The sequence below is a fragment of the Lissotriton helveticus genome, chromosome 7, assembly GCF_964261635.1.
Source record: "Lissotriton helveticus chromosome 7, aLisHel1.1, whole genome shotgun sequence".
Lineage (NCBI taxonomy): Eukaryota > Metazoa > Chordata > Amphibia > Caudata > Salamandridae > Lissotriton > Lissotriton helveticus.
Genome location: NC_136068.1, coordinates 1010751947 through 1010779421, shown reverse-complemented (window position 1 = coordinate 1010779421; position 27475 = coordinate 1010751947). Strand labels below are relative to the sequence as shown.

At 45.5% G+C, this 27475-nt stretch overlaps 1 protein-coding gene across 3 annotated transcripts in view; it reads left to right on the top strand.

The window, feature by feature from the left end:
* GEMIN5 (gem nuclear organelle associated protein 5) overlaps positions 1–27475 on the top strand; it is a 384438-nt gene that overhangs the window by 105908 nt on the left and 251055 nt on the right. For all 3 annotated transcript variants that reach the window (XM_078653694.1, XM_078653693.1, XM_078653695.1), the window contains 5 exons: positions 462–613; positions 1415–1528; positions 2009–2141; positions 12330–12495; positions 25870–26082. In XM_078653694.1, coding sequence (XP_078509820.1) covers positions 462–613; positions 1415–1528; positions 2009–2141; positions 12330–12495; positions 25870–26082 — 778 coding nt within the window. The remainder of the gene's footprint in view (positions 1–461; positions 614–1414; positions 1529–2008; positions 2142–12329; positions 12496–25869; positions 26083–27475) is intronic.

Below are 27475 nucleotides of genomic sequence, written 5' to 3'. Positions count from 1 at the left end.
GCTTACATTGTAAGGTTATTAATCTCATAGTTTGGTCTCAAAACTTTCAACAAATTATCTTTCTCTCCTCGACCTGTGAAACTTGGTTACATCTCCAAATCATAAGATTATTATTCTGGTTTGAATGTAAAACTCTTGTTGGCTGATAAATTCGATTGAGTAACTATGCCTCAACTATGTCAGCAACTGGTTGCATTCCCTAACCCTCTTAACTTTGCATTCTTAATTGCTGTCTTGGTCTCTTCTGTGCTGTGAATATTTCATTTTATACATGCCTGCTGTTGAAGGAAGAGGATAGCCTCTGTGCATAAGAGAGTCAGTGTTTCAGATACTTTGCACCACTAGTACCTGTTTGATCAGTTGATACTTCTGAAACTTAGAATACGTTTTCTTTCTTAATGGTCTCATTGTGCGGAAAGAACTTAGTTCAAGAATTCTTACTTTTCTGCTTCTGTATTTAGGTATAAAGATGGGATGATTGCCATTATTGACATCAGCCGGAAAGGGGATGTCCTTTGCCGATTCCGTGGGCATGACGATGAGATACACTCCATAGCTTGGTGTCCAGTGCCAAGAGAAGAAGTATTGTATCAGCGTTCAGAGGATGGTGTGGGTAGGATGGACTATGTACTAACACACTGCATTTTAACATGCAACTGCTCCCAAGAGACCCAAAACACAGGAAAGCAAAACCAAAATTCATATTATGATCTCTCCCAGGCTGAAAGATGATTCCCGCCCTCCCCCTAGTTTGCAAAACACAGTGCATATTGCCGTTTTAGGGAATACTCGTCATAATTTCTTTCGTGACCCTATAAAGCTCCTAGCTTTTTCAAGAGCTTTTGTAGATCACAGTTCTGAGGGTTGCCTTGCTGCACAACCAGCCAGAGTGCTTGTTAACCTTACAAAAGCTGCTGCGGTCATGACCCCCAAACGTCCTTCACCACTGCAGCTGAAATACTTGATAGGAGTCTTGTTACTTATTTAAAATACTGTGTTTGGGCAGGACATTCACTGTTGATGCTTTGTCCTACTTGCTTAACGGAGCAACACTACAGACAGCGGGCCCCTAGAAGTGCTGCATTTTGGGAGACCGAGTTGCATGTCTGCGGTTTCAATAAGTATCAGAGACAGAGGGAGTTCCCGACTGCTTTTATTCGGTGTTGGTTCAGTTTTCTTCTAGTCAATGGGTGGGCTCTGTAAACACTTCAATTTGGTCCACATAGCAATGTTGCGTTGTTGGCAAAATGGTTAGCCTGCGCCTGTATTAATGTTGCAGTGTGTGCCAAGAAAACCTAGTGCTCACATGCCACACAAGGGTATCCTGGGCATTGAATACATTAGTATTGCATTATGTTTATGTTTCTGGCATTCCCTCTTCACTTTGTTTCTGTCTTCCCTTTTATGCTTCCAGATCCTGAGGTTACAAATGGGGATCTCCTGCCAGATGTAGAGAGCAAAGGCTGCTACCTAGCCTCTGGCAGCAAAGATCAGACCGTCCGTATTTGGAGCTTTGCTAAAGGCAAAGGTGAGTTTACGCTTGGTAGAAGACTGTATGATCAGATGGTACAATGCAGAGAGCAGAAGTTTATTACAAATGCTGCATACGTGACTTGTTACAATGGAGTTCAGACTGAACACATACCCATGGCAGGACAAGAAGATCACCAAGTAGAGTGCACATGGCCGATAAATGTGTATACTGACTGGGGAAGAGCGGGCACAGATGGGTGAAATCTGAGTAGAGCCGACTGGGCAGAAGCAAGGAGACTTTAGAGTGGGGTATAAGAATATATCAAAGGGGAATACAGAATGAGCAGAGAAAGTGATTAACTTTTAACATGGAGACCTTCTGGTTCACTGTGCGGCCAAGGACAGACAGGCTTGTAAGGATTCATATCTAGGGGTGGGGTGCTTGGTTAGGAGGATAGATTAGGTTGTAATGTTAGCATGATGAAAGGTTGCATTTCTTATTCCTACTGAACATTTCATTGTTGTTTCCCTCTAGGGATGATGACTCTTAAGCTGCCCTTCTTGAAGAGGCGGGGAGGGGGTGTTGACCCCATGGTGAAGGAGCGCATTTGGCTAACTGTCCATTGGCCTCGTGGGCGACCTACACAGATTGTCACCAGCTGCTTTGGGTAATTCTGCAGTCATTGTCTTCTCAGAATATAAACTGGTTTCCTTAAATATATATTATATTTTTCTGTCAGCTTGGGATGAGAATAGCATTGGTGAGGATGTTGTGCGTGTTTGTGCACACCTTAGGTGTTCAGGATGAGCATGATGGCTTTAGGATAGTGCACTACAGAGAATACAGGTATGGGATTATAGCCTGTCCTTGAATAGTTGACTTGTCTTGTTTGTTGGTAGGTACATTTGCTAATTGTAATTATTTTGTTCTAGTAGTTTTTTTATAGTGCACTGTGACCGCAAGTGGTTTCTATTTGCTGTTAAGAATCCTGCCCAAAATCTGCTCTAAAGCAAAGGGTATGTGATGTCTACCTTCCACATCCACAGGGAGTATCCTTTTCAAAGAAGGACAAAGGAGACTATGTACATGCCGAATGAGATGACCAGCACAAAGGAGTCCATCTTGGGGAGGGGGTGGCGGGTTCTAGTGCAGCCCAGTACTCACCAGTTCATTAGCAACACACACATACTACAGAACTCTTTACCTGGGCGAAATCATGTAGGCATTCTCCCCACAGTGATACATTTAACAAGGTCTCTGCGCCCGAGTATAATCACAACACCACTTGCCACATAGACTTGTTTGCGAGTAGTAGCCACTCTCCCTCAAAGAGGTGTATACGTTGGTGTCTCCCTTAAAGTAGAACCCTACTCGAAAAATGTTGAGGCATGAAATCATTGAGATGCAGTGGACTTGCATGATTTATTTGCCAAATTTGTTAAGTGTGCTAATGCCTGGAGGCATGAATTCTTCTGCTTAATTTGATCCAAAACCTAGATCAGAGTTGACCGACCCACTGTTGGAAAAGTCAAGTTTTCAAGGCTTTCCTGAGCCGCATGTACCTTGGGATGGAGGAAAGGTTGATGGGCAGAGAATTCAAGAGGGACGTAATCTAAAAGGAGAAACCTTGACCAAACTTCCTTATCCAGGCAATTAGCAAAAGGAAGGCAGAAGTAGAACCCGGATAGCATGAGTGTGTATCATTTGAATAGTTGTTCAATGTAAGAGGATCTATTACTAGGAAAAGTTAAAAACTGATGCGCAGACCTTTGAACACGATGGGTGTAGGAAATCTACCTTTTCTTTGTGGTCGCCCCAGATTTTTTCCTTTTGTTGGACCCTATATTTTTGCTGTCTTTTGAACCCTATGAGCATTTCCTCTACCTGTGCCTGTGCTCCCCCTGTAAGTATGGTCAAATTGGCATATTCTTAATTGTTATAATTAACTTACCTATAAGTCCCTAGTATATGGTACCAGATGTAAGCAGGGGTTGGAAGTTAAATGCCTCTAGTAGACTGCAGCACTTAGTGTGCTATCTGCTACAGTGGCAGTGGAAACATGACATCAGGCCTACCAGTGTAACCTGACTGTCGCAGTGCAAAAACGTCATCTTGACCTGTCAAAATAATCCCTTTTGAAAGAAAAAATCTCCTTTTTAGGTAGTAATAAGTCACTCATTGTGGCTCACCAAGGTAGATGCGTGGTATTTAAAAAGAGGTCATTTAGGAATTTAACGTTAACACGTCCTTATGGTAAATAGCCTTCAAAAGCAATTTTTCACTGTGGCGGCCCTAGCTGTACCATGTAGAAAACCATAATCTGGATTAAAATCCTAAAACTCTATCTCTGGAATGAGACTAGCTAGAAAAATAATTAAACAACCATTTTAATAAGTTAAGAAAATGCCAATTCAGTGGTGCAGTCAGATTAATAATTAAAGTTAAGGAGCAATAACCTCTAGAAAGTTACTTTTTCCCTGCCTGAAATTTCTGGAGCTTATTTTCATATACTCTAAAACTTCACCGAACGAGGGATTAACATTTGAATGGGTGTGAAACGGGTATTAAATGTCCACTAGGGGGGGAGGAGCTACGCTAGCAACCAAGATGGCCGCATAAGCTCCCGGCTCCGTCGACCTCCGTCGCTGGTGGATATATCCTGAACTTAATCCTGACCTCCCGCCAGACTCCCGTGTGTCCGAATCGTCACTGAGTCCAGGAACGCAATCCCGGAGTCTTTATCACCTTTTTTGACGAAGTTACACCGTCTGTCATTTTCGGGCCTTCTCCAGACTGTAAGCCGGGGCCTCGAGTACTGACCCAGCCGGGTTTCAGTTGAACAACATCGGCCGCGGGTACCTGGCAGGGTCCGGTCTCATTGGAGTGACACAAATTCTCGATCCTGGTGGTTGTCTCGAGTCCCTGCGTATATTCGCTAGACAGCGACGAGACGTGGATGCCGTGGTGAGTGGGGGTCCGGTTCCTGGGACCCTGCTGCAGCCCTCGGGGTCCGCGGGGGGGCCCCCCGCACTCGGCAGCGGTGTAACGAGCGCACAGCCTGACAGTCGCCAGTCGACTTCGCCCACCCCACTCCAGTTGGTTTCCCCGGAGTAGCCGACCTCCGGGGTTGATGACCTGCTTTGTCATCGATTAAGCGGAGATGGATCGGACGACGTGTAGACCGACGCTGGGGACCGTCATGGCCGCCATCGGGGCTCTTCACTGGCAAATGGAGGCTGCTCTCCACAACCTAACCATACGCATCGAGACTGTTTGTTCGAGACCGGACCCTAGCCCAGAGTCAGACCCGCACCATATGGTGACCCCCGCAAAGTTTGATTTTATTCGGGAGGAGAACCCCGAGCATCGTTCTAATCTGACGCCTATTATATGTGCGCAACTACAGCGGCCCGCGACTGGAGCCCCTAACCAGCCAGCAAACTCGGCAAAGTCATCGCCCTCACAGGACTTTTTTCTTTCTTCGTTTCTGGGGACCTCCATCGATATTCATTGGATTGACTTTCGTATCCCTGATAGACTTCGAGAATTGACTCTTCTGACCCTTTCATGCTATATAGATCTTCTCCCCTTTCTACAACGTTCTGACTCCTTTGCTATTGTGCTGGTCCTATTGGAGAGGGTTTGTGTGATGGATCGTAGAGGCCAGGGTTGAACTTGACTGTTTTAATTCTGTACAGAGACTTCCTTTGACACTGCTGGGTGGTATCGGTGGGAGTGAGGGCCATATGGGATTCTTCTTTTTTGGCTTTGGTGTACTGACTGTGTTCGACAATGGGATTTGCTGCCTCTGTTATGTCTGGGGCTGGGCGGGATGGTATTTTCTCTCCTGGTGATTTCTCCATCAGTTTGCTTATAAGTCTGCTTTACCTCTCTTAGTACCATGGTGGGGAACATCTGTTCGCGGCGGGGGGGAGGGGAGTCCGGGAGCCCGCATTGGGTCGTAAGATATTCCTCCTCCGTCTTTTCCCTTCCTTGGGGTGTAGTTTAGGGGGCGACAGGCACACTGCTAGTGGGGTTAGGTCGTAGCCATCCGCAGGGGTGCAGGGTGGGGGGTTTTTCCTTTCTTTTGTTCTATGACCTATCTTTTCCCTTTTCCCCTCTCCACAAGAGATGTGGCATATTCTCCTGAGCCTGTTATGCATATTCGGGTGTCGAGTGTCTAATTTTATATCCTGTATCCTTGGTGGGCAGATTCTGATAATGTTTGCTTATGATTATTTGTCTTGTATTGTTTTGACCCAGCTTCGGCTGGTATTGATGCTTTCCAGAGGCCTACAATTGGATTGTATTTCTTATTTCATCTGCCCGTTCGCCACTGTAATATGTTATACCAATGATACCCGTAATGTACATTTCTACTCTTGTGTTATAATTAATAAAAATATATAAAAAAAAAATAAAAAAAATGTCCACTAGGAGCAAACAATAGTCTGACCTTAATGTGCAATAATGAACCTCATAAAATATGAAGGGTGGGGCTGTGAGCATCCTTTTGACATTAGTGTCAAATACTGCTTGACATGTCTGCTTGGTTTAAATATAATATTTTGGGGCACAGGACAGGAAACCAAGATAAATCTTGTGTATCCACTGTCTGGTTGCTGAAGAAGCCGCAACGCCCATAGACCTGGACCTCTTGGTTGGCTGAGCCGAGTGGGCTGTGTGCCAACTAGGCAGTGCAAATTGTACCATATTCAGTGAGTGTTGACGATCCATCACGTTAAAATCGACCCGAAGCTCACTGAGCTTGCGTCATCGGATTCTGGATCTATAGTCCACGGCTTTTTTTTGGGGACCCCTTTCATAAAGGAACTTTATACGTTCGTGGCGACTTATAACAACTTGGACAAAGCTCAAGGTGCTTTAAAAAAAAGTGTTCAGACCGCTTTTTGGCAGGCCCGGATGTTTCAGAGAGCTTGCTTTCGGCTGTTGCTGCCACCAAGGTCCGCAACGAGACTTTTACCAATGAAGTAGAGGAGGTAATCAAGAATCCTCCTATAATTCCACCTTCTACCACTGCCTTCCCTTTGCCACCCAGAATCGCTTCAGGAAAGGGCGATACAGCGGTGCGCAAGGATCATTCGAATCGGATTCCACAGTTAAGAATTATTCCACCTTCCGGAGTCTTACTGGGGGGCAGAACAAAGTTATTTCTTGACAATTCGCAGAGTCTAACACAAGAGCCTTGGGTTCTCAAATCCATTCAGGGATATAGGTTAGAGTTTTACAACACCCCCATCCAACCCTACACCCCTCCCATGATATAATTTTCCTTACAAGAGCAATAGTTTATCTCCTCAGAAATCCAAGCTGAAATGGAAAAAGGAGCTATAACTGTGTCATCTCCCCGCCCAAACGGGTTGTATATTCCTGGTAGAAAAGAAAGGGAGTGGGTCACGCCTAGTGTTGAACATGAAGGACTTCAATGGGTGGATTGTCTATCGTCATTTCAAGATGGATGGTATCCTCCTTTTGAGGGACATCCTCCAAGAGGGAGATTGGATGGTTCAGTTAGATATAAAAGCCGCTTACTTAACCATCCTCATTTATCCTCCCCATCTGTGTTTTCTTCAATTCTTTTGGCAATGTCATTGTTACAAATTCAGAGTTCTCCCTTTTGCTTATCCTCCACTCCATGGAGTTTCACATGGATCATGAGGCCTGCAACATCATTATCATGGCCTAATGTCCGCAGTTAGCGTGGACTCCTCTAGAATGGACGATTCTTCTCCTTCCGGATTTGGGTTTCATCATAAATGTTCAGAAATCGATCCTGTCTCCGTCCCAGTGTCTAGAATTCCTGGGTGTTCAGGTGGATTCTCTGCTGTCTCAACTGTTTTCACCACCCCACAAAGTCCAGAACATCAAAAAAGAGTTGAGGTCAGCCTTGAGCATACAGACTGTATCCTTGATGTCGATAGTCTGCCTGGTGGGACTTGTTGGCCTCAACGAATCAGGCCATTTTTCCTGGCCCCCTTCACTATCGTTCCCTTTATTCAACACCTCCACAAGGCTCTCAGCTATTCAGAACAGATAATTCTATCGGAGAAAGCCAAGACGGAAATGTCTTGGTGGCTAGACCACAAGGAAGCCTAGAATGGCTATTTATGGCTCAATTCCAGAGATGATATTCAAATCGGATGCCAGCAGTTATGGTTGAGGTGCTCAATGCGGTCTGATCTCCACTAGGGGTCACTGATCCAGAGTTGGGCGGGATCTACATATCAGTTGTCTAGAACTCCTAGCTAGTTATTTTGCCATGCGAAGTCTCTCTCCGGAGAGGACGGATTGTTGCATTCGTCTACCTATGGACAAAGTTTCTGCGGTCAGGTATGCCAACAAGTTGGCTGGGACCAAGTCTCTCTCATCCTGACCAGGATGGCCAAAGATCTTTGACATTACTGCCTTCAACATCGAATGTTGATGGTGGCAGAATATCTCTCTGGTCAACGCAATACAAATGCATACTGGCACTCTCGCCATCTGTTAGATTTCAGCGACTGAAGGCTTCAACCAAAAGTCTTTCATGCTCTTCACAACCGTTGAGGGCCGTGCTCAGTAGACCTTTTTGCATTTCACCTCAATCAGCAATGTCCAACCTTTTTCAGTTGGCTCCCGGATCCGGATGCCCAAGCCACGGATACATTTCTCCCAAACTGTTCCCCCTCCCTATGCTATGCTTTTCCCAATTTCATGAGGATTCTCAAGGTTCTTGCACAATTGAGATGCCAGAAAGCAGCATTGATCTTAGTGACCCCGCTCTGGCGAGCTCAAGCTTCAGTTTCCTGTGATTCTGGAACTGACTTGCATGTGCCTAGTGCTGATCCCCTACCTTTGCAATCTCTTTGTGGATCCAGTGGGCCATCCACATCCACAGATCCTCTCGGAACACCTTTCTCTGGAGGCTTGGAGGGTTTTCCGTAAAAATTTAATCTCCCAGGTCTTTTGCAGGAAGATAATTCAGTCAAGCATGATCTTTCGAAACACAGAAGAGATCTGCTTCAGCATTTTGGTGAGGGTGTAATTAGTGCTGTGAACAAAGTGCGGATTCTATTGAAGCAGATTGTAGTTTGTTCATAAATTTATTGTTGTCACTAGACTCTGCGGGCATGGCTTACCGTTCAGTGAACAATTTCAGATCTGCTATTTCGGCAGTTGATCTCCCGGTTGACGATAAGCCCTCTGGCAAACATCCAGTGGCATGTAAGTTATTGTGAGGGATTCGAATGTTGAAACTACCAAAGTATGCTGTCCTTTGAAGTGTTAACATGGTTTTCGTTTTTTGGGAATCCTGGCCAGATAATAAATTCCTATCTAGGAAACAACTGTCAGCCAAATTGTCTATGCTCTTGTCTCTAATTTCATGTACAAGAGTGTCTGATGTGCGAGCTCTAGATGTTGCTGGGAGATTTCTTTTCACCAGAAGATGTTACCTTTTTCTATTTTCAGATGGATAATATGCAATTACAGGTTAGTATCCTACCCGGCATTTCAGGATAACTCTAAGCTTGTCTGAAATGTCTGAATATCTGAAAGCGTATGCGGTGAGCACTGCTGAGTTTCATACTGATAAGAGGGGTCAATGGCTGATTGCTTTACAGAAGCATTTTAGACCCGTGTCAGCTGCAGCATTACCTAGATGGATGTGTTGGTTGTTATCTGAAGTGGGCATTGATACCCATGTCTTTGGTGCTCACTCCACTGGAGGGGCGATAGCTTCTAAATAATTTGCGTTAGGATCACGCTTGGATGACATCTTAAGAGCGGCAGATTGATCATCAGAATCCACATTTAAGTCATTCTATTATAAACTAATTGTTGATGTCAATTCTGTGGTGGTGGCTCAGCTTTAAACAAGCATAATTGGAGCCTCTAGTCATGGCATAGAATAAAGAAAATTCTAGCATTTGCAACAAGAATTTTCAATTCTATTAAGGACATGGAGGTGAGAATTATCCCACCCGGTCATTTGCACATATTGATATTGGAATAGATTATGTGATGTATATATTTTCCCTCCCTCATAATGTTGATTATTTCATGTTTTTTATATATATATGAGCCAGTGTTTAAGTGTTTACGGCTTTGGTGTATCATTTCTCCAAGGAAACGAGGACAAGTGATTCTTATCAGATAGATGTTCAGTCTTTCTGGAAGTGTTTTTCAATGGTGACAGCATTCCTAGTGGGATGATCTCCCCGCTGTGGCAAGCAGAGGACTTCCTATTCTGGGACTCAAGACATTTGAGTCAAGCGGTCGTTGAGCCGATTTTGGTTCTGTTGGTGATCCTTCCTTTTTAGGGTCTCGGACTGTTGAACTGTTTTTTCTGGTTTTGAGGCAAAGAAAGAGGAAGCTGTACAGCAACATTAGGGTTATATAGAGATGTAGTTGTGTGGTTGGGACATGTGACTATGGTGGTCATGGGAAATGTAGTGGTTTAAAAGTTGACATTTGATTGATTGCTGAAAACTAAAGAGTAAAGAAAGAGAAGCATAATCCTCACCTCCGGGTCCTTAATAGAATTGAAAATTCTTGTTGTGAATGATAGAATTTGTTTTACTCTCTATCAGACCCTAAGTTGGAAGGTAACATCTTAGACAAGGACGAACCTGGTTGGCGTACCGACCCACGCTCTATTCCGGTCAGCCTCCACTGTGACCATTGACTATCATTGGAATAAAATCCATAAAATATTTTATTGTTTTGATTATGCTTAAACTTTTATGGTTTTTATAAAACCAAATAAAGAAATTGATTGTTCATCATTGGTACTTTGTGCTTCCTGGTGCTATTCCTACTTAAAAAAAATTAAATTCAAATCTCCGGTTTCCATTACTGGATTTTTATCATTTTGGTGTCATTATGTTTATTAATGTTTACTCTATTAATTCAGGTTGAGTTATTTTTTTGTTTGTTTCTTTTGCATTTTGACTTTATTTCTGTTTTTGGTTCAGCATAAATTATGTACACATTTCTGTAAGTTAACCCTGTCGCCCTGTGCCATAGCTACCAGGGGGTTGAATTCATGTTAATTTACTGATTTTAAGGGTTGATCCTGTGTGTATTCCTTGAGGTGGTTATTTACCCACCCCAAATAAAAATCCAATTTCTTAGAATGGGTTTATGAACTGAAAACTAGTGTAGTTTCTTTAAGTGAATGTTAGTTGAAGATCTGGGATGAAGTTTATTCCGTAAACAAGCTGCATCATTTTGTACCAAATGGAGTGAGGGAAGAGTTGATCCTGAAAGACCTAAATAAAGGGCATTAGCATTGCCCAGAGAAGAGCCATGGGGTTGACAGTGAAGCCGATGGGATTGGGAAGTAAAGGAAAAATGTTCTCGCATCAAGCTCAGGCGCACACATAAATTATAGTCCCTAGTCGATGACAAAACCCAGGTTCCTTACCACATAGAAGGTGGTGGGCAGATTCCCAAAGATACAGGCTAAATGTATGTAGACCAAAAACAGGATCGCTTGTTTATCACTTTTATTTATCATGTCTCTAGGCTGCAGTGTCTAAGGCAGTCCATTAAGAAGTAAATATTAAGTCTAAGATTAAACCTGTATATTGTGATCTGTCTGGCCTTTGAGAAAACTACACATACCACTCCAAATGGTACGTTCATGGTAACAAAATACTGACCAGTACTAGGCTGGGGGGGGGGGCGTCCTGCTGCTAAAATCCTGGCTTGGAAGAAGAGGAGCACCAAAAGGCTTTTGAACAAGAGGACAAATTACGAGATCAGGCTGACTGAAGTCTGCATGCAGGAAGTCTCCAGATATTGATCTTCAGTCTCCCGTGGCGTCAGAGTAGAACATCTGCAGCTGCAAGACCTAGGGGTCATTCTAATGCAGTCCTTCCAGGACTACACATGTGGTGACCCTGAATTGTTGCTGACTACTGGTGCCCTTGAAAGGATGTCTGCCAAAATTCAGGTCAGCTGAGGTGGAGTTTTCCTTTTGACACCATGTACTGGGGTATTGTCTCTTGCAGTAGCTAGTTGCCGTGATTCCTGAAGACTTTGATCAGTCTCCTAGCTATAACCATGATGTACTTATCTGCGATTAAAATTCTTGCCGGCCACTGACACTTAGTCTCAGCCTGGAATTTCAGAAGGCCATTGAACACCTGTTGTTTCCCCTTTCGAATAACAATGGCATAGCTCCTAGTATAAAAAAAATCTGTTGTCTTGCACATGCACATTATAAGCGTTTTGCACATATATAAACACTAGAAGTGTTTGCACATAAACACTATAACGGTTTTGGAGGCTATAATTTTAACTGTTGTATTTTAGCATCATATAATCAAAGATGTGGTCCTTTTGGAAGTAATAGCTCTCACTGGATGTTGAGTTTGGGTGTAATTTACTGTCTAGATTTCAAGCCCACCGCATCTCCGCCACCTCCTAGAGTAACTGAACTGCTCTACTTAAGTATTGTTAACAAGTAACGTGGGGTTAACTAGGCCATTATGAAGGAGTGCAAAGTCAATTCCTTTATAGCTCCAAGATGCTCATGGAAAAACACTTCCTATGCACAGATACTGCCCATTTACCACTTATTTTCTATAGGTCTTCTGGTTGGCCAGTACTCTCTTCTGCATAGATTGGCGATCAATGTTTGTTTGTGGCTGTAAACGTTTTGTTTTCAGTTCAGTTCATATAGACTTTATTTCGGTCAGAATGACCTAGAAAGTGGTTTGGTTTTGTGTTTTTACTTGGGTATGTCGTCTGACAGAAGATGTTGCATGAGAATATTGTTTGCATTAGTTAGTTTGTTACTAGATTCTTCATGCTTGTGCCTTTTGTAAAACCATCATTTTTCTCACAGGGGTGAGCTGCTTCTCTGGGACTTGACCAAGTCTGGCAAGCAGAAATGGTCACTTCTGGGCTCTTCAACAGAAGGGCAGAACCACTCGCGAATTGTCTTCAATCTCTGTTCATTGCAAACTGAAGAGGGTCGGGAACTGTTGCTCTCCATCTCCCTGGACAGAGAAGTAAGAAAACCTCCACTTAACGTCTGTTTGCTTCCTGTCAGCATTTTAAAATTGTAGCCCCTTTTTTCAAAGTGAACATTTTCCTCACAGGTAGGAATGTAGCTCATTAAAAGGGTGATTAAACTTACTCCCCATATTTTGTGGTATCAGCTGTTAAACAATGTATTTCATAGTTGAGAAGAAATTTAGAGATGGACATGAATTACCTTATTAAACAAGTTCAGGCCCAAGACCAAATTGGCACAAGATATCCAAGCCTAAGTGCCGTTCCACTTAGGAAGTGACGAGCTGAACTGCATACAAGCACCACCCAGGTACGCTTATGTTACTTGTTTTTGAAGGCTTGTCTTCACCCTCTGAGGCAGAGTTTATTGGTGTATTAGCTTGACCAGGGGGCAGATCTCTTGTTTGGGACGTTATTAGATGGAAAAGAGTCAATTTCTCACACTGGGGAGGTGGGAGGTCACCCTGTGAGGAGTCTGCGGCATCCACTAGAAAGTCAGCTACTGAAGATAGGCGACTTGTTCTTCTAATGGATACTTCTAACTGCAGATTTCTCACCAGGTGAATAGATACCAACGCAGGACCACCCCTGGTGATGTGTCTGTGGGATAACTCAGACCAATAAGTCCTACACGGTCAAAGGGGCATAATGCCCATCCCCACAGACCTGACTGCTATGACAGTAGTGTTTTGTGAATGTGTGCACTGATATCCACCTAGTACATTGGTGAAACTTCATGTTGCTAAACATTGGAAGACTCCTCGCCCTAACTAATCAAAGGCAACAAGCAGGTCCTGTTCCAGCTCCCGAAGTTGTTCTTGTTGCAGATCCTTGTCACTTTCAAAGTTTTCGGAAGGTCAAATAGAAAGCACAAGTTCATGTGGGAATCTGCTCCTTCCTGCCACTCTAAAACTCCAGAGAGGACGTCAACAAGTCACTCTTTCTACCAAACTCCTGAAGAGCAGACTCCGAATTGGTCCCGATGCAAATTGAAGTTCACGTATTTGACATAGAAATTTCAGAATCAAATGTCCTGACCTTTAATCATAATAACCATATTGCCTATCTTGAACTGTTGGTGTCTAAATTCGATATCCTTCAACACAATTTTAGACTCCACAAACAGAATTGTTTTATTTTTATTAAGATTGAAACAATTTGTATTCCTCCAAGAATGGATTTTTATGATCGACATATTACACCCTGCCATGTCCTGGGCTGTGTTCTATCCAAATGGGTGTCTTAAGTTTAATTATAAAACCATGCTACTACAGACTCCATGAGCTAACGTGCTTGCCATGGTGTTGATATTAAAAAGCATAGGAGCTGATTGGCACCTCAACTTATGTATTAAGAACTAAGCCAATGCAGAGCCTGTTCATTTAGCTAGTAGTGTGTGGTCATCATGGGTTTTAAACTCTGCCAACAGATCTAATAACATTAGAAAGACGCAGTGGCCTAGCCGACTAAAGTGACTATGAAGCTAAAATGAACTGTTAGAGGTCTAATACTGCTGCCTCACTCACTCTTCTTGGTCATAAGCTTAACTCCCATTGTTCCAAGATGCGTTTGGCTTTTAGGCGCACTTGTAGTTACAATGTAGCCACCTTTTCAATGTTCTCCGGCAGTATTTAGATTTTGGTTATTTATCATAAGGTCATTCACCTTATTAGATCTAGAGCTCTTTCGTTTTCCTCTTACAAGAGGCCAGGGCCAGGTCTCACAAAAACTAGAACCATCCCAATCTGAATTGAACTGTTCAGGAAGTTTGTAATCAAAGACAGTAACCCCTTACTACTTTCATTGATTACAATATGAGAACAAGGGTCTTCAGGATTCAAGTTCTTCATAATTACTTACTTTGTTCTTCATGACCATGTGAAATAAGAACAGAGGTCATATGGTGATGTTTTTAGAACTCTGCCCTGAATCCTGCTATCAAGAAGTTCTTGTCAGGTTGGCATTTTATGAGCTGACCTCTTCTGACTAATTTTATGATTTTGTTTCTCAGAAATAGTGATCTTTGGTCACTTCTGAGAATGTTTGATTCACCACTTCTTGTAGTGTGCAATTGTGCTATGTTTGTAGGTTCAGTAAAGGATAAAGGGCCACATGTACAAAGAATGGTAATAGGGTGTTGCACTTGCGGGAGGAATAGGCAATACACTAATTTTAGTCTTTACAGGTTTTATTTTTAGATACAGCGAGTCTGAACTTTTCTTTCTGTTGGTTATTGCTCCTCGAGGGGAACGGCTCCTCGCCGCCTTTCGGATCCCGGATTCTGTAGACGTGGCCCTGCGTCCTCTGTCGGGCTTCCGTCGAGGTGATTCTTCTTCAGCTTCCGTCTTGCCTCTCAATTAAAACAAAGAGAAGACGACGGGGTATCAGTTGTTGTTTTTACAATATTAGTTCCTATGGGGAAAGGGAGTGAGGATCCACTTCTAGTGCAGTCTCTTAAACAATTGCCGTAGTGAGTGGGGTGGTGTGCTCAGGGAAAAGGGTGTACCAGGAAGGGTGATAGACTCCCGGGCTTTTACTCGGTGGCAGCTGCCTTACGAAAAACCCAGCCCCTGAATTTCTCACGTACCTGGCTGAGCCATACACCTCCCGCGGGTGTATGGCTGGGCGGCTCGTGTTGTCGGTGGCCTCCTGGCTTCTCCTGCTCCACGTTCTCCTCAACGTCTCTCCGTCTTCGTTCCACGTCCGCTATATCCTGTTGCTTCGTTCCGCTCTCGTCCTCTCCTTCCCTCCGCTCCCTCCTGGTGAATAGACACACCCTCGATTCCTCGTTTCCGGCATAAGACGTCTCCGAGTCCTTACGAGACTCCTCCCAGTCATAGGTCCATTCCGCATTAAAGGGCCACTGTTCTTCCTGTGTTTCTATGTCAGTTTCAACATTCTGTGGGAAGTATAACGGGTAAGAGGTAGTATCGGGCACGTGTCTTTTAGTATTTCGTGTATAGTCTGGCACTTGAGCTGCCCCCATAGTGTTACATACCTCCCCCTCCGGACACTCGCGATCGGTGAGTGGGTGGCGAGATAAGAAATCAGCCCCTACATTCTCACTGCCTTTCCGGTGATGGATAGAGAACGTGTATGGCTGTAGGGACAAAAACCAACGCAATACTCTCGCATTGTTAGCCTTATTGCGAGCCATCCAGAGCAAGGGTGCATGGTCCGTGAAGAGGTCGAAACGTCGACCCTCGAGATAATAAGCAAGTTTCTCAATGGCCCATTTGATCGCGAGACACTCCTTCTCGACAGTCGCATATTTCAATTCACGAGGGAACAGTTTCCTGCTGACATAGAGTATCGGGTGGTCAAGCCCATCGCTGCCCGTTTGTGAAAGCACGGCCCCGATGCCGTAATCCGAGACATCGGTGTGCAAGGCAAAAGGGCGAGAGAAATCCGGTGATGACAACACAGGTGTGATTGTAATCACAGACTTCAAGACTCGAAAGGCCTCCTGCATTTGGGGGGTGGGACGTACCGGTGAGGAAGCCTTCCCAATGTTCTTTAAAGCATCCGTGAGCGGGGCGGCAATATCCGCAAACTGAGGAATAAATCGTCGGTAGTAACCAACAAGGCCCAGAAAGGATCGCAATTCTCTCCTGGTAGATGGAAAAGGAGTGTCGGCAATTGCCCTTACTTTTTCAATCTGTGGCTCTATGAGACCATGCCCCAAAACATATCCAAGGTATTTAACCTTTTGGAAAGCCAGTTTACATTTTTTTGCGTTCACCGTGAGTCCAGCCTGTCGGAGAGCCAACAGAACCCTTGATAGGTGTGTGAGATGAGCGGACCAATCCGAACTATAGATCACAATGTCGTCTAAATAAGCAGACGTAAAATCCGACAATCCAGCAAGTACAGTGTTCATAAGACGCTGAAACGTTGCAGGGGCCCCGTGCAGGCCAAATGGGAGCACCGTGAACTCAAAGTGCCCCTCCGCCGTCGAGAACGCAGTCTTTTTAATGTCAGCAGGTCGAAGGGGCACCTGCCAATATCCCTTAGTTAAATCAAGGGTGGAAATGTATTTCGCATGTCCCAGTTTTTCCAGTAAGTCGTCCACTCTAGGAATGGGATAGGCATCGAAGAGTGAAATTTCATTAAGGGCGCGAAAGTCCGTACAAAACCTCCGACTGCCATCGGGCTTAGGGACCATAACAATGGGGCTGGACCAATCACTTTTAGAGGGACGAATCACTCCCAGGCGAAGCATTTCATCCGCTTCAGACTTAATAGCGGCTCTCCTTGCTTCAGGGACCCTGTAGGGTTTAATCCACACCTTTTTGTCAGGAGGTGTTACAATGGAATGTTCAGCTAGAGAAGTTCTCCCAGGCCTGTTGGAAAATACGTCACCATAACATTCCAGTGTGTCCCTCAACTCTACCTGTTGCCGAGCCGTTAGTTCCTCATTGTGAACAAGCATGTCCACCGTAGAGTCGTTTGAGTCTGATTTGTCAGCCAGATGAACGTCTGCGGGAGGGGGTCCCAACCATTTTTTAAAAAGGTTGATGTGGTACGATTGTTGTTTATTGGGGGCAACCTTCAATTTATAGGTAGTGCGCCCAATTACTTCCGTCACCTCATAGGGGCCCATCCACACTGCCTTAAACTTATGCGAGGACGACGGTAATAGAACTAAAGCCCAGTCCCCCACCCTGAGTTGCCTCCACTTTTTCCCCTTGTCATAAGCAACTTTTTGTCTACGCTGGCTATCCACCAGGTGAGTGAACGCTAAGTCCCTTAACTTGCCCAGTTTAGATTTTAGAGCCCTGGCGTAGTCAAGGGTAGCACTAGTTTCTTCCTGTTGTTCGTTAATCCAGGCATCCCTAGTCATTTCTAATAGGGAGCGGGGTTGACGGCCATACAGCAGTTCAAAAGCAGAAACCCCTAAGCTGCTCTGTCTCTGTGCCCTGATCGCGTATAATGCCAAGGGCAACATCCGGTCCCAGTCAACCCCGCTGACTTCCATCATCTTACGGAGGGTGGTTTTCAGAGTACGGTTGTAACGCTCCACCAGTCCGTCCGTTTGAGGATGGTACACCGAGGTACGGATCTGGTGGATGTCCAACGTGCCACAGATTTCCTTCATTAATTTGGAAATGAACGGCGTACCCTGGTCAGTTAAAATTTCCTTCGGGAAACCCACCCTGCTGAACAATTCAATCATTCTGTCACCAATCTGCTTGGAATTGGGTGCAAATAGGGGAAACGCCTCGGGGAACCTAGTGGCATAGTCAACGATCACCAAGATGTGTCGGAACCCCTTTTTAGTCTTGGGCAGTGGCCCAATGATGTCCATACCGACCCTTTCAAAAGGCTTTCCGATAACCGGCAAGGGCTGTAAGGGAACGGCCGGGGGTCGCACCATATTTATCCTTTGGCATATGTCACAGGTTCTACAATAAGATTCAGTATCTTTATAAATACCGGGCCAAAAAAATTGTCTGAGGATATTCTGGGTCGTTTTTTCTGCGCCGGAGTGACCGGCAATGATGTGGCTGTGTGCGAAGAAAAGTACTTGCTCTCTGAAAGAGACAGGTACTAATAGTTGAGCAGGGTCTCCTTCCTTTCCAATCCGATACAGTAGGTCATTCTGGATAATAAACCCAGGAAAAACTTTAGAGCCTTCTGATCTTTGATGAGCCTGTTCCCATGCAGTGAGGAGAGTGGGATCACTAATTTGCGCAAATTTAAAGCTATTGTCCAAAACCCATGGGTCCTGTGAGGTTACGGAGTGTATTTGAACGTTTGTAGGGTCAGAGGAGCCAAACCCTTTGGAACCTCTCTCTGTGTCGTTCAACTCGCCTAGTTCTTCTACTAAGGGATTCGCTATGCATTCACAAATGAGTTGTGCTACTCTATCCCCTCTCTTGACCTTAAACTCGTCAGTCCCGAAGATGAATAGGAGGACCATAACATTACCCCTGTAATCCGCATCAACAACTCCTGCCCCAACATCAATAAAGTATTTAGCCGCCAGGCCCGATCTCGGGGCTATCCTGCCATAACACCCTGGGGGGACCGCTATTTGTAGGTCAGTTTTGACTAGTGCTTTTTCTTGACTGTGTATTACATAATCATAGGCGCTGTACAGGTCCTAACCCGCCGCCTTAGTAGAGCCTTTAGTGGGAGAGGTTGCGTGCTTGGTCAATTTCACAATTTTAAGACCATGAACGAGGGGACTTTCTCTACCCATGTTACCCTCCTCCTCTGTTTGCCTCTTGTCCTCCAGTCTATCTTTAAACATGTTCAGGAAGTTGGGGTTATCTGTCCCGATTATTAAGTCTTCAGGTAAATTATACATCACCCCCACCTTAACTGTCTGTGAGCATCCTACTGTTGTCTCAATGGTAATGTTCGCTATGGGGTAAGGTCTAACATCCCCATGTACACATTTAATATTAACCACCCCCTGAGAGACATATTGTTCTGACTTTACATAGGGGGACTGGATTACTGACTGACGACAGCCAGAGTCTAACAACGCTAATAGGGAGTGTCCATTGACTTTCACACTTACTCTGAAGGAGTTTCCCATCTCGGCTGAAAACAAGACGGGTTTAGGGAGGTACCCAATCTCCATTGGTTCTTCCTCGTTCCTTTTCCTTGGGCACATTCGGGCAATGTGGCCCCATTGACCACAATCGAAACATTGTGGCCCTGTAGGTGTATTGTTCTCGGTCCTCCAAGTACGTGGACGTATCGTTTCTCTCCCTCGAGAAATATTCTTTTCCTGTCGTATTCCTATTTTCCTGTCTTTTTCTATCTCCAAGGGGAAATTTTTAGGTTGTGCCCGTGTGAACGACGATGCCATTTCCACAGCCTGGGCAGTCGTCAAATTATTATGCTGACGAAGCCATTTTTGGGTGGCGTAGGGGAGAGCTTCAAGGAATTGCTCTAAATAGATATGGTCCATTATTTCCTCTTTACTGCTTGTGGTTGGTGTGAGCCACTTATCCGCGGCCATTTTCAGCCTTACAAATAAGGTTTTCGGATTTTCCCCTACCGCACCTCTCTCCTTTCGGAATTTTAGTCGATATGCCTCTGTGTCTAATCCTAAGTGGTCGAGGATTATTCTTTTAATTTCCGCATACGTAGTGTCCCCTCTTGGATTTGCCACTTGGTAAGCGGCCTGTGCTTCTCCTCCTAACAGAGGTGCCAAAAAAAACGGCCATTTTGCTACCGGCCAACCGCATGCTCTGGCGGCCCTTTCAAAATTTAAGAGAAAAGCATCTGGATCTTCCCCGTTCCTATACTTTTGTAGGGACACCGCGGGTGCTCCATGGGTTAGGGGTGTTTCGGTTGTTCCTCCTCTTAGGACGGGATCGACCCAGGCTTGGTCGCTTTTATCCTCAAGGGCTTTTTTTATCACCTCTCTATCCGCTTGGGCGGAAACTAAGTGGTGTTCAATCACCCATTCAATTTGTTCCTGTCCCTTTACTAATTGTTCGACAACGTTCTCCATCTTGAGTCCACAGATGGTGCCTATGCCCCCATTCTCCACCACTGTTGCACTTGCGGGAGGAATAGGCAATACACTAATTTTAGTCTTTACAGGTTTTATTTTTAGATACAGCGAGTCTGAACTTTTCTTTCTGTTGGTTATTGCTCCTCGAGGAGAACGGCTCCTCGCCGCCTTTCGGATCCCGGATTCTGTAGACGTGGCCCTGCGTCCTCTGTCGGGCTTCCGTCGAGGTGATTCTTCTTCAGCTTCCGTCTTGCCTCTCGATTAAAACAAAGAGAAGACGACGGGGTATCAGTTGTTGTTTTTACAATATTAGTTCCTATGGGGAAAGGGAGTGAGGATCCACTTCTAGTGCAGTCTCTTAAACAATTGCCGTAGTGAGTGGGGTGGTGTGCTCAGGGAAAAGGGTGTACCAGGAAGGGTGATAGACTCCCGGGCTTTTACTCGGTGGCAGCTGCCTTACGAAAAACCCAGCCCCTGAATTTCTCACGTACCTGGCTGAGCCATACACCTCCCGCGGGTGTATGGCTGGGCGGCTCGTGTTGTCGGTGGCCTCCTGGCTTCTCCTGCTCCACGTTCTCCTCAACGTCTCTCCGTCTTCGTTCCACATCCGCTATATCCTGTTGCTTCGTTCCGCTCTCGTCCTCTCCTTCCCTCCGCTCCCTCCTGGTGAATAGACACACCCTCGATTCCTCGTTTCCGGCATAAGACGTCTCCGAGTCCTTACGAGACTCCTCCCAGTCATAGGTCCATTCCGCATTAAAGGGCCACTGTTCTTCCTGTGTTTCTATGTCAGTTTCAACATTCTGTGGGAAGTATAACGGGTAAGAGGTAGTATCGGGCACGTGTCTTTTAGTATTTCGTGTATAGTCTGGCACTTGAGCTGCCCCCATAGTGTTACATAGGGATTACCAAATAACGATTTGTTTTGCGAATCTCTATTTGGTAATCGCTATTACTAATGTACAAAGGGGTTATTTAGCCCCTATTCATTAAATAGCGCGATTCGCTGCCATCACAGGGCTGTTGGCCCATTGTGGTCAGCAGACTGCCATGCCTGTGATTGCTTTTAAATAAAGCGATCTTTTTTTTATTATTATTTTTAGGTCTCGTGGCGTAACAGCGCGTCAGCGCTGTGTCCGCCAGGAGATCTTTTGTTACTGACTGTGCTTCCCAGGAGAAAGCACCTGGCCGCGCGCATCTCGCAAAAGGCGATCGGCGCAGGCCACGCGCTCGACGTGGCTGTCTCCTGGGAAGCGCAAACATACACAGGCACACCTCCCCCTGCACGCATGCGCGCACACACATACACAAGCACACATACACGCACGGAGAGACATCCCCCCCCACCCCTCCGCCGTCGCACACACAGACACACACACAGACACACACGCACACATACAGGCATCCCCCCTTCCCTGCTCACCGGCACTCCGGACTTGTGCAGCCTCCTACCGCGGGGCTCTCCCTCGGGCATGGGAGCCCCGCGTCACCACTGCTCCTCCAGGCACTCCGTGGGCGCGGGCTTCACAAAACGGAAGTCCCGCCCCACGATAGGTTTCGTTTTGCGTGCGCACGTCTTCTTAGGAGTGGGATTCGCGCACAAGACGGAAGTCCCGCTCCCACCAAAGGTGTTGCATGTTAACGATTTGTTTTGCGAATCTCTATTTGGTAATCGCTATTACTAATGTACAAAGGGGTTATTTAGCCCCTATTCATTAAATAGCGCGATTCGCTGCCATCACAGGGCTGTTGGCCCATTGTGGTCAGCAGACCGCCATGCCTGTGATTGCTTTTAAATAAAGCGATCTTTTTTTTATTATTATTTTTAGGTCTCGTGGCGTAACAGCGCGTCAGCGCTGTGTCCGCCAGGAGATCTTTTGTTACTGACTGTGCTTCCCAGGAGACAGCACCTGGCCGCGCGCATCTCGCAAAAGGCGATCGGCGCAGGCCACGCGCGCGCGCGCTCGCCGTGGCTGTCTCCTGGGAAGCGCAAACATACACAGGCACACCTCCCCCTGCACGCATGCGCACACACATACACAAGCACACATACACGCACGGAGAGACATCCCCCCCCCCACCCCTCCGCCGTCGCACACACAGACACACACACAGACACACACACACGCACACACACAGGCATCCCCCCCTTCCCCGCTCACCGGCACTCCGGACTTGTGCAGCCTCCTACCGCGGGGCTCTCCCTCGGGCATGGGAGCCCCGCGTCACCACTGCTCCTCCAGGCACTCCGTGGGCGCGGGCTTCACAAAACGGAAGTCCCGCCCCACGATAGGTTTCGTTTTGCGTGCGCACGTCTTCTTAGGAGTGGGATTCGCGCACAAGACGGAAGTCCCGCTCCCACCAAAGGTGTTGCATGTTAAAAAGCATATTTATGTAAAAACATGAATTGGGGTCAAATAATGCCCTCCCAGGGTTCTGGTGACACCACTTTCTAAACGCCAGGGCGTGCTTGACCTGCGGCCCTATTACATCATCGGTAACCCTATACTGCCACCTGTGCACAAGTGTGCCAAACCCATGTAAGGCATAATTCTCGTATAAGAGCATTGCAAATGCTCGCTAATCAAGTCGTACGATTTCTACTGAGATATACGCAGGAACATGACCACTCAATTATGGAACATTTTCTTTGCTCTAGTTAGATCCTAAAATCTTTCCTGAAAAATATTGCAAGGCTGGGCGCTTCCTTAGTTCAGATGGTTATTTTATTTTCTGCCTCTGTAGTATTTTGAAAAGTCGCTGTTTTTCTTTTAACACTCGAAATTGTGATTTGGTGGAAAACGCTTTTATCCTCATAATGGGATGTTGAGTTTAAATTTAAACCCAAAATTCTAACACACCTAATTGCCTCCAAGAGAAATGCCAGTTGGCTGGATTATTTTGCTTGCAGGTCGTTTATGAAACAGCTTTGGTTTTTTCACGTCACACAGCTGTACGTGTGCTACAGCAAAATCATTATATTGTTGATTGTAACAATAATTGCCAATGCGTATTACAGACTACTCATAAACTACGGGACGTGCAGGGGCTCAGGGAGTGCAGCGTCCAGTGCGGACTCGAAATGTGGGATTGCTAAATATGAGTGCGTGTGAAGGGCACTGATAGGGACTTATTTACAGGCACCCTGCGCAGTAAGTGAGTCATTTTTAATATGGGAGAAAGTGACTTACCGGCATCGCAAGGGGCTTGTAAATAAATCCCATAATGGTTTACTCACATCACTCATCTCATTAACGCGCGTATTAAAGGGTTGGACTGCGCGATCCGTCGCTATAGTCTTGTCTGCTCTCATCTGACGCCTCCTGTGACCTTGGGCACATGCATCATGTGCAATTCGGCCTCACTGGGAACTGTTGGTGTGCAGCTTCGTCTTTGATTGACAGGTAGGTTGTGGCGAGCTGTGCGAGTTCACATGTCAACGGCTGTGCAATCAGGCGATTGCTTCTTAATCAGAGCTGTGTGAATAATGACAGCTGTGAGCCCGTGCCGGAGGTGCATCATCAGAGCTGTGTGAATAATAACAGCTGTGAGCCTGTGGCTGAGGTGCATCATCAGAGCTGTGTGAATAATACTGTGTCAGCCCCGTGCGTGAGGTGCATCATTAGAGCTGTGTGAATAACAGCTGTGAGCCCGTGCCTAAGGTGCACCATCAGAGCTGTGTGAATAATAACAGCTGTGAGCCCGTGCCTAAGGTGCATCATTAGAGCTGTGTGAATAATAACAGCTGTGAGTCCGTGCCAAAGGTGCATCATCAGAGCTGTGTGAATAATAACTGCGTCAGCCCCGTGCTGAGGTGCATAATAACTGCGTCAGCCCCGTGGTGAGGTGCATCATTAGAGCTGCGTGAATAATAACAGCTGTGAGCCCGTGCATGAGGTGCATCATCAGAGCTTTGTGAATAATAACTGTCAGCCCCGTGCGTGAGGTGCATCATTAGAGCTGCGTTAATAATAACAGCTGTGAGCAACAGCACTCTTGCACACACTCAAACTGCTCACCAATTCAAAGTATGCTAAAAAATGTATGCAACGCATTGTCATACACAATGCCAATAACTCAAACTTTAATGCTGCGAGACCTTTTGCATTGCAAATGCTTGTTTATTATTATTGTAGCTCATTTTCCTTAAAGAAGAACGGTGTGTCTTTAAACATAAAATAATAAAACGTTTATTTCATTTTTTTGAAAGTAGGCAGAACCTGGTCTTAAAAAATATTTTTTTCAAGCATTCTCATTTGCGAACAGGTACCTCCAACTTTGAGTTGGCGATAAAGTGCAAATGTTTTGCGACCGCATTTCGGTTGCAAAAAATTTGTACATATCAATGCGAATTGGTATTTGGAAGTGATGCCACTTCCAAATACCAATTCACAAACCCAAATAGTGTTTCGGTAACAGCTTACCAAATCGCAATTTTGGCTTTGTACCTTATTGCGTTTGCAAACGGCCCAATTCTGTGAATCAGGACATTTGCAAGCAAAAAAGGCTTTGTACATCGAGCTCATAGCCATATTGATCTCCTGGATGGTCCACTCCTTATCTGTTAGACATTATTATTTCCCTATCTCCTGGGCAACTCTATCCTAGGCATATTATCAGTTGATCATTTTCCATTTCTAGCATAAGTTTTTGTTGAATGCACATTCACTGCTATTTCACAATATCATTTTCTTAATGGTGCCCATTTTAAAGACAATGCAGTAATGAAATGCTCAGTGGACATGCCCGGGTTTAAACCTGTGACCACTTGCTTAAACCACAGCTCCTGCAGCAAATGTATTAGTTCACTGAGCCCCCAGATGGTCTTTGGTACTGTGAACACTAGCCTACAGTTTAATGCAATAAAATACCAAGCTTTGCCAAAGCCTGTAGCTCTGGCGTTGGCTGCCAGCTTTTGAGCTTTGTCCGTGCTTGTTTTGTCATGGTTTTTGCAAACCTGTATTGTTGAAGAAACTACAGAGCCCTCGTCAATCTAAAAAAATGATGTGTGACATTTCCTTTTGTGTAAATAAATGAAATTTCAGAATAAAATTACATGAAATGGAAATCTGGTATTTAGTGCTATATTTTAGTGGAAAATGCCTCTTTGTGATTATTCTGGACACAAGGTCGCATTTTGTCGCAGAGCAACCCGCCGTAAAATATGCTGAGAACAACAGACGCTCACATACTTGTTGGTGGCAGCGTTCCTTGCTTCCACCATACAATTTCCACACAAACGGTCGTAAATTGCATGACCAGGCTTAATTGCATAGTTTTTTAATGTCATGTAACGTATAATGCAAAATGCCGGAAATTATGCAGTATTACGACTGTGTAGTGAAATTTTCACTTGAGCGTAGAGAAAAGCTTTGACGTTGTGTGGCGTGGGAAACCCAGTTAGGAAATGTCCTCTATTACGTTTCCTAATGGTTAGAAGGGGGATTCAACAGCCAGAGCTCAAACTTAGTGCTCGAGAAGAAAAAGTCTGGTGGTAAATTGGTTTGTGTTTGTCAACAATCCTAAATGGATTCCTATCACTTATTACGAGGCAGCGTGGTGTCCAAAGCCCTGGGCATACAGCACCGTGCTTGCTAATGTCAAGGTTAAGGCTGTAGATTCTGACATAGCCTGTCTCCTATGCTCACTCTTTCTGTGCTGCATTGCAGAGATGCTCCTGCTGATTGTTTCTAAAACCATCCTGTTTTTGTTCTGAATATCTGTAACCTTGTGCCTCCTCCTAATGTTTCCTTCAACTTATGCTGAAGTTTTCTCGAGCCTTCTGCCTCCTTTACTTGCGTTCAATCTGGAAAAACAATTCCTAAAGTTGGCGGACTCTGCTGATTGTGCTGAAGATTTCTGTGTATCTGCTGATTCTTTATTCTGCACACAGGTGAAGTGCTGGGATCTGTCTTCCTTGGAATGCTGCTGGACGCTTCCCTCACTTGGAGGATTTGTGTACAGCCTGGCCTTCTCCCCGGTGGATGTGGGTTGCCTCGCCATTGGTGGTGGGGACAGCATGATTCGGGTGTGGAACACATTGTCCATTCAAAATTCATATGAAGTCAAAACCTTATGGCAAGGGATCAAGAACAAGGTCACAGCTGTAAGTCTTGGTTACTCTCAAGGACTACGATTGGGTGGGTATATCACTTTCAAACACCATTTTCACAGAAATGGCTGAATGAGTTCTAGAGAAGCTTCGACATCTATGGAGGCCTGAATTTATGTGAGCATTAAATACTGCAACTTGTATCCCCTATGTGCTTATTGTTTTGGAAGGGTACAATCCTGACTCAGGATTACAGCCTGCATAGCAAGTGGAGCTTTCCAGATTCTATAATGTAACATATGTGTGAAGACACATAAAGCCTATCCTTTTGTGCAATGAGTGGTTCCATATCTGTCATATCAATCAATCAATCAATCAAACAGCATTTGTAAAGTACAACACTGTCACCCCGAGGGGAATGTGGGTGATGTGTCTCCGTCGATGAGCCAGGTCTTGAGTCTCTTTCTGAAGCCTGCTAGCGAGGAGGCTGTACGGAGCTGAAGGGGAGGGAGTTCCTGGTCTTGGCAGCAATGTAGAAGGAGCAGCCACCGCTGCTTTTGTGAAGGATTTAGCGGCAGAAGTGCGAGGGTGAGTAAAGAGGAGTGCAAGTGTCTAGAGGGTTGGTGGAAGTTCATGTATTGTTCATCTAGGCAGCTCCCAGGTCATGAAGGGCTTTGTAGGCGTGCATGAGGATCTTGAACTGCAGTCTCTAGAGCCAGTAGAGGCCTCTCAGGTGGGGGGCGATGTGGGTGCGTTTGAGGCGGTGCAGGATGAGTCTGGCTGCCATGTTTTCTATGGTCTGAAGTCTTCTGAAGGGCTGGGTGGAGATGCCGACATAGAGGGCGTTGCTGTAGTCAAGGCGGCTGGTAACGAGGGCCTGAGTGATGGTCTTTCTGGTGTTGGTTGGGATCCATATGAAGATTCTGCAGAGGAGTGTGTGGAAGGAGTGTGTGGAAGCAGTGTGGAAGCAGGAGGAGGCGACTGCGTTGACTTGTCGTTTAATGGTCAGTTGGCTGTAGAGGATGATACCGAGGTTGCATGCATGGTCGGTGTGGGTGTAAGTCTGAGTTCTGCCGGCCACCAGCTGTGGCGCCATGCAGAGGTGTTCTTCCCGAAGATCAGTACTTCAGTTTTGTTTGAGTTGAGTTGGAGGAAGTTTTCTCATCCATGAGCTACGTTGGTCATGGCGTTGCAGAAGTTGGTTTTGGCGTTGGAGGGGTCCTCGGGGGAACGAGGTGATCAGTTGAGTGTCATCTGCTTAGGAGATTATGTTGAGTCAGTGGGATCTGACGATGTCAGAGAGGGTAGTCATGTAGATGTTGAACAGGATGTGGAGCTGAGGGATAATCCTTGTGGTATGCCGCATATCATGTCTTTGGGTGTGGAGGTGAAGGGAGGCAGTTGGATGCTCTGTGTGTGTCCTATAAGGAGGGGGACAATCCACTTG